Source organism: Echinops telfairi, unplaced genomic scaffold (genome assembly GCF_000313985.2).
Source record: "Echinops telfairi isolate 266 unplaced genomic scaffold, ASM31398v2 ScPeMD7_2291;HRSCAF=2852, whole genome shotgun sequence".
Lineage (NCBI taxonomy): Eukaryota > Metazoa > Chordata > Mammalia > Afrosoricida > Tenrecidae > Echinops > Echinops telfairi.
In genome coordinates this window covers 30352414-30365092 of record NW_022106189.1, presented here as the reverse complement: position 1 = coordinate 30365092, position 12679 = coordinate 30352414, and the positions used below count along the sequence as shown (strand labels likewise).

The window sequence follows — 12679 nt, the reverse complement described above, 5'->3', positions numbered from 1 at the left end:
GCTTCCCTCCAGGGATCTTCCCTGGGCCCCTCAGCACTAGCTACCCAAGAGGCTTTCTCTCAGCCACACAAGAGCAGGGGTGGGGCTTGTACTGGGTGCTGAGAGAGGGCAGCAGCCTTGGCCCCAGTTCCCACTCTTCCATGGGGGCCCCTGGCCTTGGGAATAGTTCCTTGTGGGTCTCATCTGCTCCCTGGTCCCAGCGTTCATCTCCTAGTAGAGGCTGGAAGAAATCAGGGACTGCTGCTGCCTACCTGGGCCCTGGGCCCTCTGCCCACTTCCTACACGCTCCACCTAGGCAACCTCGCTGACATCGACTTCAGCCCCAGCAAGAAGCCCTTGCTGCCTCCAGGCTGAGCCTGGTCCCTTTGAGGCAGCCCCACTCTGACCCACTCCACAGCCCCCTCTGCTGCCCACTCACCTCTCTGGCTGGCCTGTGGGCAGAGAGCCACAGGCAGCCCCAGCCCCAGGGTCTCCTCCACGTCACCCTAGGCTGAGGCTGGCCCTGGCTTTGGGCCCTGCCAAAGGGGTGAGGGTGGTCTGCCCTTTGGGGAGTAGGGCTCTGCAGGGGCTGCCTCCCTCTTGGCTCTTCCTTGAAAGCTCTCCCACTCTACTTGGCCACAGCCTGGGTGACCTTAACTAGACCGTGACACTCCTTGCTTACAGGCCACTAAAGTGGGGCCCATAGGACCATGCCAGAAGCCCCTGGCCCCCCTCTGCTACCCCCCCGCCCCACACACACACCAGCACTGCCCTCTGCCCCTGGAATCCTGAGTAGGGCCGCACTCAGTGCTGCCAGAGCTGAACTGCACCCTTTCCTCCTGAGGTCCTGTGACTGCTCAGGTACCTGCCCCCGGCCCCCAACGTGTGCTCCAGCTCCCCATGTCCTTCGGGAAAGTACTCACTGAGAAACCCCTGGGGGTGCCGGGATGCCTCTCCCCACACACAGAGGGTTCAGTTTATCCTTAGCCCCTGATGTGAGGATGGGGCCATGGCCCGGGAGAGATGCCCCAGGTACTGACTGGAAGCAGCTTTGCTGGGTCCGGCAGCATAGCAGCGTGGGGAAGCCAGGACTTGCTGACGGGTGGCTGTGCTTGTAGTTACAGCTACATGATCGACAATGTCATCCTGCTCATCACGGGCACACTGCACCAGCGCTCCATCTCTGAGCTGGTGCCCAAATGCCACCCGCTAGGCAGCTTTGAGCAGATGGAGGCGGTGAACATAGCGCAGACCCCTGCCGAGCTCTACAACGCCATCCTGGTGGACACTCCTCTAGGTGAGCCACTAGGCTGGAGAAGGGCCTGTGGGGCCTCCATGGAGGTCTCGGATCCCTAAGGGGCGGGTGACCCTGAGCTGAAAGGGGAAGCTTGTCTACTGCATACCTGGCTCCTCCCTCCACGCCCCTCCCCTTAGCTTTTCCTGTGTGTTTGCTGGGCCAGCCAAGCCAGCCTCTGGTGACCTTACTTGGTCCAGCTTTGTCCAGCTCTGGTTTCTCTGAATGCAGAGGGAGACTGAGTTCATGGGAGTAGAGTAAAAGCCTGGGTCCCTTGGGGTACAGCCTGTGCAGGGCTGGAGTGACTGGCTACCCTGGATGCCAGGAAAGGGGCACACAGCTCCACTTGGCTTCCCCTGGGCAGGCCCCACATTGGAGATCAGGATGGAAGGGGAGCCAGGGACTTCCTGCAGGGCCTCCCTAGAACATGCTGGCACTGTGGCCTTACCTGGCTGGTGTCCTCCGACACAGAGCCCTGTCCCCCAAGGCACTGCCTCCAGGGAGCCCCAGGTTAAACCATGGCACTCTGTGCTGCAGTTGGTTCTGGGTTCTAGGTGTCTTCAGCTTCTGTCTTTAGAGAGGAGGCAGGCTAGTGGGTCTGCAGGCCCCGGGGCGAGCAGGCTCGGTCCCACTCCAGCCTCCACCTCCAGCCTGACAGGCACTTGGGTCACTGGTCCACGCCTGCCAACTGTTGGACTCATCCCTTGTCCTACGGAGGGGAGGCTGCTTCTCTCCTTGTAGGCCCCAGGCCCTCCTGGGGGATGTGGAGCAGCAGGCTTCAGGCCCCCAATTCCCAGCTGCCCCCCCGCCCCGCCCCCAAAGGGAGGGTGTCCTGGCATCTTATGCAAGCCTGTCTTTGGCATGGGCTGTGCTGGGTCTGCCCCCCCCCCCCCCCCAGCGGCATTAGATCATGCCGTGGCTAGCCGCCTCTTTGTAAATCAATTTTAGGAGAAGGAGGCAGAAACAGGCCAGGCAGCCCACACGGCCCAGAGCCTTATGTCTGCCACTTCCAAAGGACTGGCCCGGGACTGGTTGAGTGTCTCCCGCCTACCCCCACCCCCCACCGCCTGGTGCACCCCCGGTCCTAGCCAGACGGGGCTGTGCTGGGGCTGCTCACCTAGGCCAAGTCTACCTGCCCACCCTGACACCCTTCCCCTGGCTGCCCAGCGGCTTTTTTCCAGGACTGCATCTCAGAGCAGGACCTGGATGAGATGAACATCGAGATTATCCGGAATACGCTCTACAAGGTACAGTGCCGAGCCCGAACCATTTGTAGATAGGTGGGGTGGTGGGACAGGATGTAGCCACACCAGGGTTTTGTCCCGGGACTTTGCCACTCCCTCTCAGCTTCAGTGATGGGCGCAGTTGCCTGGAACAGGTTCTCCATCCTGTGGCGCCTGCAGCGCAGCAGGGCCAGATAAGATCACAGGAGGGGCTGCTGCTTCAGGCTGGCCTGTCAGAGCTGGCTCCTGGACAGCTGCTCCCCTGGGCTCAGGAGCGTCACGGGCCACCACCCAGGCCAGCGCCCCTGGGGCCCACCTCACCTGTACGGTGACCAGCAAGGACAGGCAGTGGAACAAAGGCCACAGGCTGTTCAGTTAAAGAGCGATAGGCCCCCTGCAAGTGTTGCTAGGTCCCCAGGTCCCTTTCAGGTTCCCCAGGCCAGAGCCAGTGCCACTTCCCACTGACTTCCTCTCCCACCCACCCACCTTCAACTTCCCACCAGACTGGGGCACAGGCTGGGGCCCCAGAGATAGAGGGTTAGCACTTCCCTGGCCCTGAGAGGTGGCGAGGAGGTGGGAGCCAAGGAAGGGCTCTGGCCATGGTGAACACACGCAGGGACCCCTGACCTGAGGGGCTGCACCGAGAGCCTGCGTCAGCAGTGCGCCCCTGTCAAAGGGGCCGTGGGTGGCACCGGCCAAGGAATCTGCCTACCTAACTCTGCTCAGCTAGGAGATCTTTTGAGAGGGGTTTTTCCTGCCAAGGTTGGAGCTAGCTGGTGGATGCCGGGCAGCAGCCTGGGCCGGGTAGGGCTCAGGGAAGGGCCCACCCAGAGGCTGCTGTGACCCAGGCAGTGGTATAACCCTCGCAGAAGGTGAGCATGGCGCCCCAGCCCATGGCGCGTGACTGTTCCACTGGGGCTCAAGTACAGGTTCTAGATGAGTGGCGGCAGTAGAGGGCAGCCAGGAGGCGGCGGTGGGCAGTGTCTAAAGTTGGGGCAGAAGGTACGGTCCCAGCCGGCTGAGCCTTCACCCGTCCCACTCTGACCATTGTGTGGAGAGTGCATCAGAGGACAGGATGGTCGCCGACTCCTTTAGTCCCAGGAGGAGCAAGGGGCCAGCAACGACCACACGTTCGTAAAACGAGGCAAATGAGGGCCCTGGAGTGGGGGTCGGGGGGTCGCCAGAGCCCCACACGGCGGTGCACTGGACTCACCCCTGGCCCAGCCTGTTTGCAAAGCCAGTGCCCCCCACCCCAACCGCTCCAGGGCTGCAGGCCTGCCAGCCTGCCCAGTGGGGGCATGTCAATGTGAGCGTGTATGCATGCTCCTGGAGCTCCCGCCCACCCAGCTGGCCCATTGCCGGACTACCTGCCCTCAGACTGGTGAGGGGTGCGGCCATGCCCCTAACCTCCCCCATACCCCCTCGTTACCAGGCCTGACTGGTTCCAACTAGAGTTGCTGGCGAGGGCTGCCCGGGCACCAGCTCGTAAACACCTACCTGGGACCGTGGGCCCTGTGCCAGGGCCTCCCGCCCATCAGACAATGTCCCAGCCTGGTGGCCACAGATGGGAGATTAGGCGGACCCTCAGCTGGTCGGCGGGTGGGAACGGTAGGCAGCTGGTGGAGCAGCCATGGCTGGCTGACTCCAGGGGGTGGGGGGAGCCGGCAGGGGGGTGGGTGACCTTGGTACCCGGGTCTTAGCCGTTTCTTCAGCTAACTAAGGAAGGTCAGGGCCTGTCCCAGCGACTCCTCTGCCTGGGGTCAGCCGTTCCAGAGACTGGCTAAGCAGATGGGCTGGTGGCAGGGCACAGGTCTCAAGCCCTGGCTGGTGGCTTCCTCCGCAGATAAGCAACTGCAGACCCTGTGGACGGACGGTCCTTAGGATTCAGGCAGAGCCAGCCTGGCTGGGGACAGACCTCTTGGGGGACGGGTCAGCACCACCAGGCCACAGTGGCATTGGCTGCTGCCTCTGTGCTAGGTGGAGTCCATTGTCCCCCTCCTAGGTGCTCTCTTCCCTCACCTGCCCTAGACCTTTGTTTCCGGCACCCTGGTGGCTACTCCCAGCCTGCCTTTGAGTCTAGCTTGCACACTGCTCCTGGGCCGCCCCATCTCCCTCTTTGGAACAGTAGAGCCGGTTGTCTACCAGCTGGATGTGGGCAGAAAAGTCTGCATACCTTAAAGGGCCGTGCTCCCCCCATCTGGCCTATGGTGCTGGCGGTGCTCTAAGTACACCACTCTGTGGGCCGGGGAGCAGGGAGGGGCCCATGCACGTGGCTTCCACTGAGGTGGTAAACCTGTTTCCTTGGCACTTAAGGGGCAGGACGCCTGCTTGTGCCAGGAGGAGGCCTGGGCGGGCCCCATGCCTTTTGTGCCCAGCAGACCCTATGCGCTTGGACAAGAAGTGCTTGTCTCCCCACCTCCCCCCTAGCAGCCAGTGCCCAGCCACTGCCCCGCACATGGGCCGTCGCTCCCCTCAGTGGTCTGGATGTGCTGAGTGGTGTGGGCTGGGGAGGAGGCGGTGCTCTCTGAGACACAGAGTACAGAGGGGGCAGGGGCCCGTGCATCACCCACTCCAGCCATTGGAGTCCACGTGGACTTGTGGACACCGTGGGTCTGGCTGACTGAGGAAGAGGGGGTTCAGGAGATTTGGAAGGGAGGATGGCAGGGCAAAAGGCGAGGGTGGTGGACCTCGTTAGGTGAAGAGTTGAGCACTGTGGGCCGTAGACGCCAGCCAGAATTGGCCCAGCCACTCATGAGTGGGAGCAGCAGCCTTGTGGCTAATTGGCAACTGGAACATGTGGTTGTTCCTGGTTGACCCACTTATGTGGTGTTTGCACGAGTCATGGAGGGGCTGGGGAGTGGGCAGGAAGTGGGAGACCTGAACATCCCCACCGATCCCCCCTGTCTGGGCTAAGCAAACCCCACGCCCCACACAGGCCTATCTGGAGTCCTTCTACAAGTTCTGCATGCTACTGGGCGGCACCACGGCCGACGCCATGTGTCCTATCCTGGAGGTAAGGCCCCTTAGCGTCCCTGCCTGCCTGCTGCCTATCTACCCTGGGCTGTCCTGCTCCTGACCAGCCGCTGCCTTCCTCTTCCCCTGCTGCTGACACACGGCTCTGCAGTTTGAAGCTGACCGCCGCGCCTTCATCATCACTATCAACTCCTTCGGCACCGAGCTGTCCAAGGAGGACCGCGCCAAGCTCTTCCCGCACTGTGGGCGCCTCTACCCGGAGGGCCTGGCCCAGCTGGCTCGGGCTGATGACTATGAGCAGGTGAAGAATGTGGCCGACTACTACCCGGTGAGTGCCCTGCTGGCGTGCCCCTGGGCATTGGGTACCCCTTGCAGCCCGGGTGCTGACCCATGTCCCCCAACCAGGAGTACAAGCTGCTCTTTGAGGGGGCAGGCAGCAACCCCGGAGACAAGACCCTGGAGGACCGCTTCTTTGAGCATGAGGTGCGTGCAGGGCGCCCAGGGCGTGCCCAACCTGGGGAGTTGCTGGTGGCCTGGGCCGCCCTAGTCAGGTCCACTTCTGTCCCCAGGTGAAGCTGAACAAGCTGGCCTTCCTGAACCAGTTCCACTTCGGCGTCTTCTATGCCTTTGTGAAGCTCAAGGAGCAGGAATGCCGCAACATCGTGTGGATCGCCGAGTGCATCGCCCAGCGCCACCGCGCCAAGATCGACAACTATATCCCCATCTTCTAACCAGCTAGGCTCCCCGCTGTGCACACTCTGTGTGTGTCTGTGTGTGCCGTGACTAAGTCCTGTGGGGAGCAGCCTCCCAGCCCGCTCTGGGCCTCCCCTGGGGTGGGCACCTGCTCCCCGGGCTGAGAGGGCCTGCTCCACAGCAAGGAGGCCCTTAGCCCTGTGTTTACAGCCGCTGCAGTGTCTGCAAAGCATGTGGTCACTTCCCAGTTGTTCCCTAACCTTAGGAACCTCCCTGCCCCCCTGTGGGTTACCCTATGGCCCAGCAGAAGGATAGTGTGTATGTGTGTGTGTGTGTGTGTGTGCGCGCGCGCGCGCTGGAGGGGGGGCGCTCCCCCTCAGTGCCCGCTCTCTGCCCCATTCCTGAGACAATAAAGCAGCCCTCTGAGCCCATCTGTTTGTGGTTTTGTGTGTGTGTGTGTGTGTGCGCGCGCGCGCTGGAGGGGGGGCGCTCCCCCTCAGTGCCCACTCTCTGCCCCATTCCTGAGACAATAAAGCAGCCCTCTGAGCCCATCTGTTTGTGGTTTCCACTGGGCCCCCAATTTCCTTCCTCACACCCCCCTTGCTGAAACCAACCCAGCCTGCACTTCTGGCTCCCCCTCTCAGTCAGAAACCTAAGCTGAGGCTGGGCCAGTCAGGTGGGTGACCCCCTGCAGCACTGAGGCCAGGTGTGGAGCTGGGTCCTGGCCTGGAGGGGCCAGGCCTCCGTTTGCTGCGTTGAGGCTCAGTGTTCTGGGGTCGGGGTCATTTCACTCTGAGGAAACCCCCCCAGTCTGTACAGAAAGTATGTGCTCCTGCTTGGGTGGGGCCAGGGAGGGAAGAAGGGAGGTGCAGCCCAGGCTGCTGGGAACCCTATTTGGTCAGTGCTGGAGCCCTGGCCCTATCCCAGACAGCATCTCCCCCGTTCTCAGAGAAATAAAAAGGTGTCTTTTATTTAAAAAGTGGCAGTCTAGCAAGTAGGCTGTGAAGCCTCCCCGTGGCTCAGCGGGCTGGAAGTGGGTGGTCAAGAGGCAGTTGGGAATGACCGTTTGAATCTTAGCACAGAGGCACTGGTGCCGAGAAAGTCCTGAGAGGGTCTTTGGCCCACCCAGCCACTCAAGTGTGCAGGAGCGCTGTCCGAAGAATGGAGTGCAGGGTGCGCTGGAAGTGCTTCGGGCTCAGGAAGCAGAGGAGAGGCCTGGCGGCTCCCTGGGCAGCTTTTTCCCCTGGTGGGGCCTGGCACGCTAGCCCGAGCTTTGGGACAAGCCTGAGGGCTCACAAAAGGCCTCTGGGGGCCCCCCCGGGCTGGAGTGCCTAGGCCGCATGTGCTCCTGCACACCGGGCACAGCTGGAGACTGGCCTGGGTGGAGGTTCGGGTCCAGGGCTGCGTCCTGGGCAGGGGAGGGGCTGGGCTGGCCTGGTCGAAGGGCCAGCGGCAGGCAGGGACTGATGAAGAAGTTCTGCAGGAAGCGGCGCCTCAGGCCCTCCGGCAGGTAGTGATGGATAAAGTACATGAGCCCCACGCCCCGGCCCGGGTAATAGCGGCGGCGCGGCTGGGCGGCCAGCAGCGCGTCGATGATGGCGTCTACCACGGGGCTGAGGTCCGGGAGCGCCAGGCGGAGCGAATGTAGGAATTGCACGTGCGCGTGCTCGATGTAGTCCTTGCCGTAGGCCTGCAGCAGCTCTCGGGGCAGGTTATTCAGCAGCAGCTGTTTGCGCTGCTCCCAGCGACCCTCATTCAGCACAGACTCTGGGGCAGGAGAGGGATGGTCAGGCCACGCCTCCAGCCCGCGCCACGCCCCGTTTCTCAGCTCTGACCCCGCCCCTGGGTAAAATGGTGCCCCTCACCCTTCTTTTCCTCGGCCCTAGTGGGTTGGTTGTTGGTCTGCGAACTGCGAGGTCGGTGGTCCAAATCCCACAGCTGTCCCATGGGACTAAGATAGGGCTGTCTGCTCCCCTAAAGATCTACCGTCCGGAAACCCATTTTGGGGTGGCTATGCGTCAGAACTGGCTTGATGGTAGTGGGCTGGTTTGTTGTTAGGAGGCCTGGGGTTACTATTCATAGTGACTCCTGTATAGACAGAACCGACCAAACACTGCCTGGCCTGCACCAGTGCTGTGTTTCAGCCATGACCGACCGCAGCCACTGTCAATCCCAGCTCCTTCAAGGTCGTCGTCTTTTTTGATGCCTCTACCTACGACACATGTAGACCATTCTCCAAGGTCTGATCCTTGTCTTTAAAAAAAACCAACTTCCCAAACTCGCTGCAGTTGAGTTTATTCAGACGCACATGACCCTATAGAACAGGGTAAAACTGCCCCTGTGGGTTTCTAAGGCTGAAACTGTAAATGCTTACAGGAACAGAAAGTCTCATTTTTTTCCCATGGAACGGCCAATATGACACCGGGGCGCCCAGTTTTAGGGCCCCACTAAAACTTCTATTATTGACCCAACCTTGGCAGCCTGCCTTACCTGGCTGGCCCTGCCCGAGTCCGAGTCTGGAGCCCAGCCCCCACCCCTACCTGTCTTGAAGCAACCTGGTTGGATGACGCTGACTTTGACACCCCAGGGCAGGAGCTCGCAGCTGAAGGTGTCCATGAGCAGTACCATGGCCGCCTTGGATGTCCCATAGGCCCCCAGGCACGGGTACGGCATGTCCCCTGAGGGGTGGGGGCAGAGTAACAGTTTGGGCTGGGCCAGAGGCTCCCTGGAAGGCCTGCCAAACCTACAGCTCCCTGCACCTTCCAGCAAGGGGTGGGGGGTGGGCAAGGGGGCTTGGAGACTCACCAGCCGGACTGCCCAGCGTCACCAGACGACCCCTAGAGCGGCGTAGCAGTGGAAGGAGGCCCTTGGTTAGCTCCAGGGCCCCGAAGAAGTTGATTTCCATGCAGCTGCGGAAGGTGTCCACTGGCGACAACTCCGCATCGGCCACAACGTCATTGTAACCCGCATTGTTGACGAGGCCCCACAGGCCTGAAGGCAGAGAGGGCAGCGAGGAGGGCTTCAGGTCAGTCCCTGACCCCCCCCTCTTCAAACCCACCCACCTCTATTGGTCTCACCTGGCCACCCCCTCTCCCTACGGCCCCACTCACTGACCTGAACTAGAGGTGTGGGCCTTGGTGAACTCTAGAACACGGCCAATGTCCTCCGGCTTGGTCAGGTCCATCTGCAGCAGCTTCAGGCGTGGGGAACAGCAAGCTCGTAGCTCCAGGGCCCCGGGGCTCTCCAAGTCCAACACAGTGGCTAGTACCGTGAAGCCCATAATGTCCAGTTGCTTGGCCGTCTCCTTGCCAAAGCCAGTGTCACAACCTGGCCAGGGTAGGAGAGCCTGTCAGCGCCTCCTGTGGCCCAGGCCAACCAGTGGACACCCAGCTCAGGAGCAGCTGACAGCCATCCCTACTTCCTGGGCCCCTGCACCCCTTGGCTGGGCACCTCTCAGACCAGCTCCTTCACAGTCAGTCGTCATCTCCCTGACCCCCATGGCGTCCACAGCAAGCATGACCCCGAGACCCAGCATGGTAAAGCAGCTTCTCAGTCAGGGCTCTAGCCCAGGTCGGCCTTGGGCCAGGCCTCTAGCCCAGGCCAGCAAACCCAAGCACACAGCTTCCCAGCCTGCCTTGCTGCTGCCCTGGTCCATCCAAGCTGCTCTTCCTTCCTTCCATCCCGGAGGACGGACAGTTGAATCCACCCCCCGCCCCAGTCCCCCATCCCGTCTCATCTTACCATGTTGGATCTGTTCTCTCTACCTACAGCCAGCTCAAGGACCTTTCCAAAAATGACAACCTCGCTCTGCTGCTTAAGACAGCTCCAAGGCTCCTCTCTCCCCCATCCCCACTGCCTACCCAGCTTCAACATCGGGGCAGAGGGCAGGCTAGCTGGAGGCCCGCCCCCACCTCGACCCTGTCCCCTGCCCTTGGAATTTCAATCCATGATGACAGTAAAGGCCTTCTGTGAGCCCTCAGTCACTTGCCCCTGGGACAGGGACCATGATGGAGGCGTAAAAGAACACACTAGCATTTGAGTGCCTTCCTACACACACCAAGCGTGACCTGAGGTCAGTTACGGCTCTTGGAGCCCTCATTTCCGGTCTTGGGTGAGGAGGGAGGGGAACCAGCAGGCCCAGCCAGTGTGGGGTCAGTGGTGAGTGGTACCTGATAAGTGCCTGCTTTCTCACTGGGTCTCTCTCTGATCTGGGCTCCGTGGGAGGCCGGCAGGGAGGAGGGGGAGAGCCAGGCGTCTGTCCTGGTGGTCCGGCTGAGCAGAAGCAGCACAGCCTCTGCTCTGCATCCCCTCTCCTGGGTAGCTTGCACCTCTCAGCCCCGCCCCCTCTGCAGAGGCCAGAACAAAACTGGGCTGGGGGCTGCAGGCTGGGATGTGTTCACAGGGCTGTGTGTGTGTGTGTGTGTGTTCCACTTGCCTCAGCTTCCTCCCAAAACAGCCAGGGCCTCCCAGGCCTCAGCCCAGACACTGTTCACCCACAGCTTGCACACTCTTACACTAGTACCCTCAGATGCTAGGACATACCTCCAGCCTGCCAGGACATTCACACACCAGCTCCTCAGCACACATGTCCGAGTGGGTGCAAACCCAGTCACTCACCCCAAGCCTGGTTCCCAGGGCTGAGTCAGCTGTGTAGACAAGCATGGGGGGGGGGCACATCTCTGGGGGGTATGGGACACAGTGCTCTTGGCAGGTGGGCTAAGCCCTGGTCACCTACTTGTCCTGCAGCCAGGTGGTGAGATAAAACCCCAGCGTTCTCAGACACGGAGAAGCTCAGGGGCTCAGTCTGCTTGCTTAGCCAGCGATGGGCTGGCAGGCCCCCATGTCATCTCTAGGCTTTGTGGGTGGCAGATGGGGGAGCCCAACCTTTAGAATTATCCCTTCTCCCCAAGCTAAGGAGCAGCAGTAGTAAGGAAACCTCAGGTGAGATTTTCAGATGGCGGCGGCTCCTGCTGGGCCCTGTTGAGGCTGCCCACAAAAGAGCCACCAGGAGCCCACAGCCTAGTCCCCGACTCAGAGACTCAGAAGAGCCCTCAGAATGGGGTCCCCTGAGCGAGCTTCATGCTGCAACCTGAGTCTGGGTGTCTTCATCCTGTATTCACAGCCACCTTCTTTGCTGAAGTCCAAAGTCCTCACAGGCCCTGTGGCCTCCGCAGAGTCTGACTTCATACCTGACACTCAAGGGCCCTTCCCTGGAAACAACCTCCCATCCCATCACAGGCCCACAGCCAGGCTGGTGAACAAATTACCCCCCACCTAAGCCACACTCAGCGACCTGGGCCTCCCACTCCATCCCATCTCCTTCCTGGGATCCAAGACACCTTCCCCACCCCTCTCACCACCATCTCCGCTGGATCTGACTGGAAAATTCTCGACAGGGCCCTCATCTCCCAGTCAGTCATACGAGGTCCTTACTGGACAGAGGTGTCTGAGAAGTCCCTTTGCTGAACACCTGACCAAAGCCATGGGGGTTGGAGGAGAGACTAGCCTGCCCCTCCCCCCGAGGCAATGGAGCTAGTGCCCCCTGAAAGGAAACCCCTGGCCCTTCTCCCCTACTCCCCACTTCCAGCTGGGCCTCCAGCCCCCCTTCCCCACTCTCAATCTGGTGACAGATTTATTCCCCACTCCAGACAAAGGGAGTTCAGCCAGGCGGTGCCCTGAGGCACCTGAGCCTGGCTCCCCCAGACCTCCTGAGGGCCAGGAGGGGGTGGGAGGCGAGCTGGGTGCAGACTCTGGGCCACTTCCTCAGCCGTTTGGAAAGGGGTCATGGCAGGACCTGAGAGATGGTGAATGCCCAGCTCTGCCTCATGGTGACCTCAAGTTTCCCTGGACCTTGGGGATCCCAGCCAAGAGGTGTGCAAGCTCCCCACAGGACAGAGCTCCGGCCCAGAGGCAGGAGGTGGGGTATTCCATGTGGGCACGTCTGGCCCAGTCCTTCCCGAACCCTCTCAAGTCCCTGGAGTGCTGTCCCCGCCCCCTGAGAATGCTCTCTGGGGAGGGAAATGGCATAAACCCGAAGGCCACGAGGCTCCCCTTACCTCGGCTCACTCCCTTGCTCACGTTCCCTTCAACGCTCCCCTCAGTCGCAGGTAGGAACCTGGCCTTGGGGAGGTGCCAGGCGCTTCCTACTTGGCTCGCTCCCTGCACCCTGGGGAGGGGACGTTCCCACGCGTGCGCTGGGGAACTCCTCTGAACCGGAGCTCAGGGGAGGCCTCTGGGCACCGAGTCCCTTGAACCTGGAGACCCCGCGGCTCCGCGCACTCACCGGTGATGAGCACCGCGCGAGTGGCCACGGGCAGGCGCGGCGGGCGCTCCAGGCGGGACAACGCGATCCAGCCGGCGGCGGCCAACACGGCGAGTGCGGCCAGCGGGGGCAGCAGGCACTGGCACAGCCAGTCGAGCACGGCCAGCAGCGCCAGCGTCGCCAGCAGCGGGCGGCCCAGGCGCAGGTCTGCGCGGTGCAGCAGCTTCCCAGCCTGCCTTGCTGCTGCCCTGGTCC

At 61.8% G+C, this 12679-nt stretch overlaps 2 protein-coding genes across 2 annotated transcripts in view; one reads left to right on the top strand and one right to left on the bottom strand.

Annotated features, from left to right (window-relative positions):
• ATP6V0D1 (ATPase H+ transporting V0 subunit d1) overlaps nt 1-6593 on the top strand; it is a 38732-nt gene extending 32139 nt beyond the window's left edge. The window contains exons 3-8 of the mRNA XM_004704613.3: nt 1098-1276; nt 2441-2520; nt 5432-5509; nt 5621-5797; nt 5875-5952; nt 6039-6593. Coding sequence (XP_004704670.1) covers nt 1098-1276; nt 2441-2520; nt 5432-5509; nt 5621-5797; nt 5875-5952; nt 6039-6200 — 754 coding nt within the window. The 3' untranslated portion in view covers nt 6201-6593. The remainder of the gene's footprint in view (nt 1-1097; nt 1277-2440; nt 2521-5431; nt 5510-5620; nt 5798-5874; nt 5953-6038) is intronic.
• A 514-nt stretch (nt 6594-7107) lies between these two features.
• Nucleotides 7108-12679, bottom strand: part of HSD11B2 (hydroxysteroid 11-beta dehydrogenase 2) — a 6274-nt gene continuing 702 nt past the window's right edge. Inside the window, exons 2-6 of the mRNA XM_045293912.1 lie at nt 12446-12672; nt 9277-9489; nt 8968-9153; nt 8703-8840; nt 7108-7929 (exon numbers count right to left, since the gene is read on the bottom strand). Coding sequence (XP_045149847.1) covers nt 7424-7929; nt 8703-8840; nt 8968-9153; nt 9277-9489; nt 12446-12672 — 1270 coding nt within the window. The 3' untranslated portion in view covers nt 7108-7423. The remainder of the gene's footprint in view (nt 7930-8702; nt 8841-8967; nt 9154-9276; nt 9490-12445; nt 12673-12679) is intronic.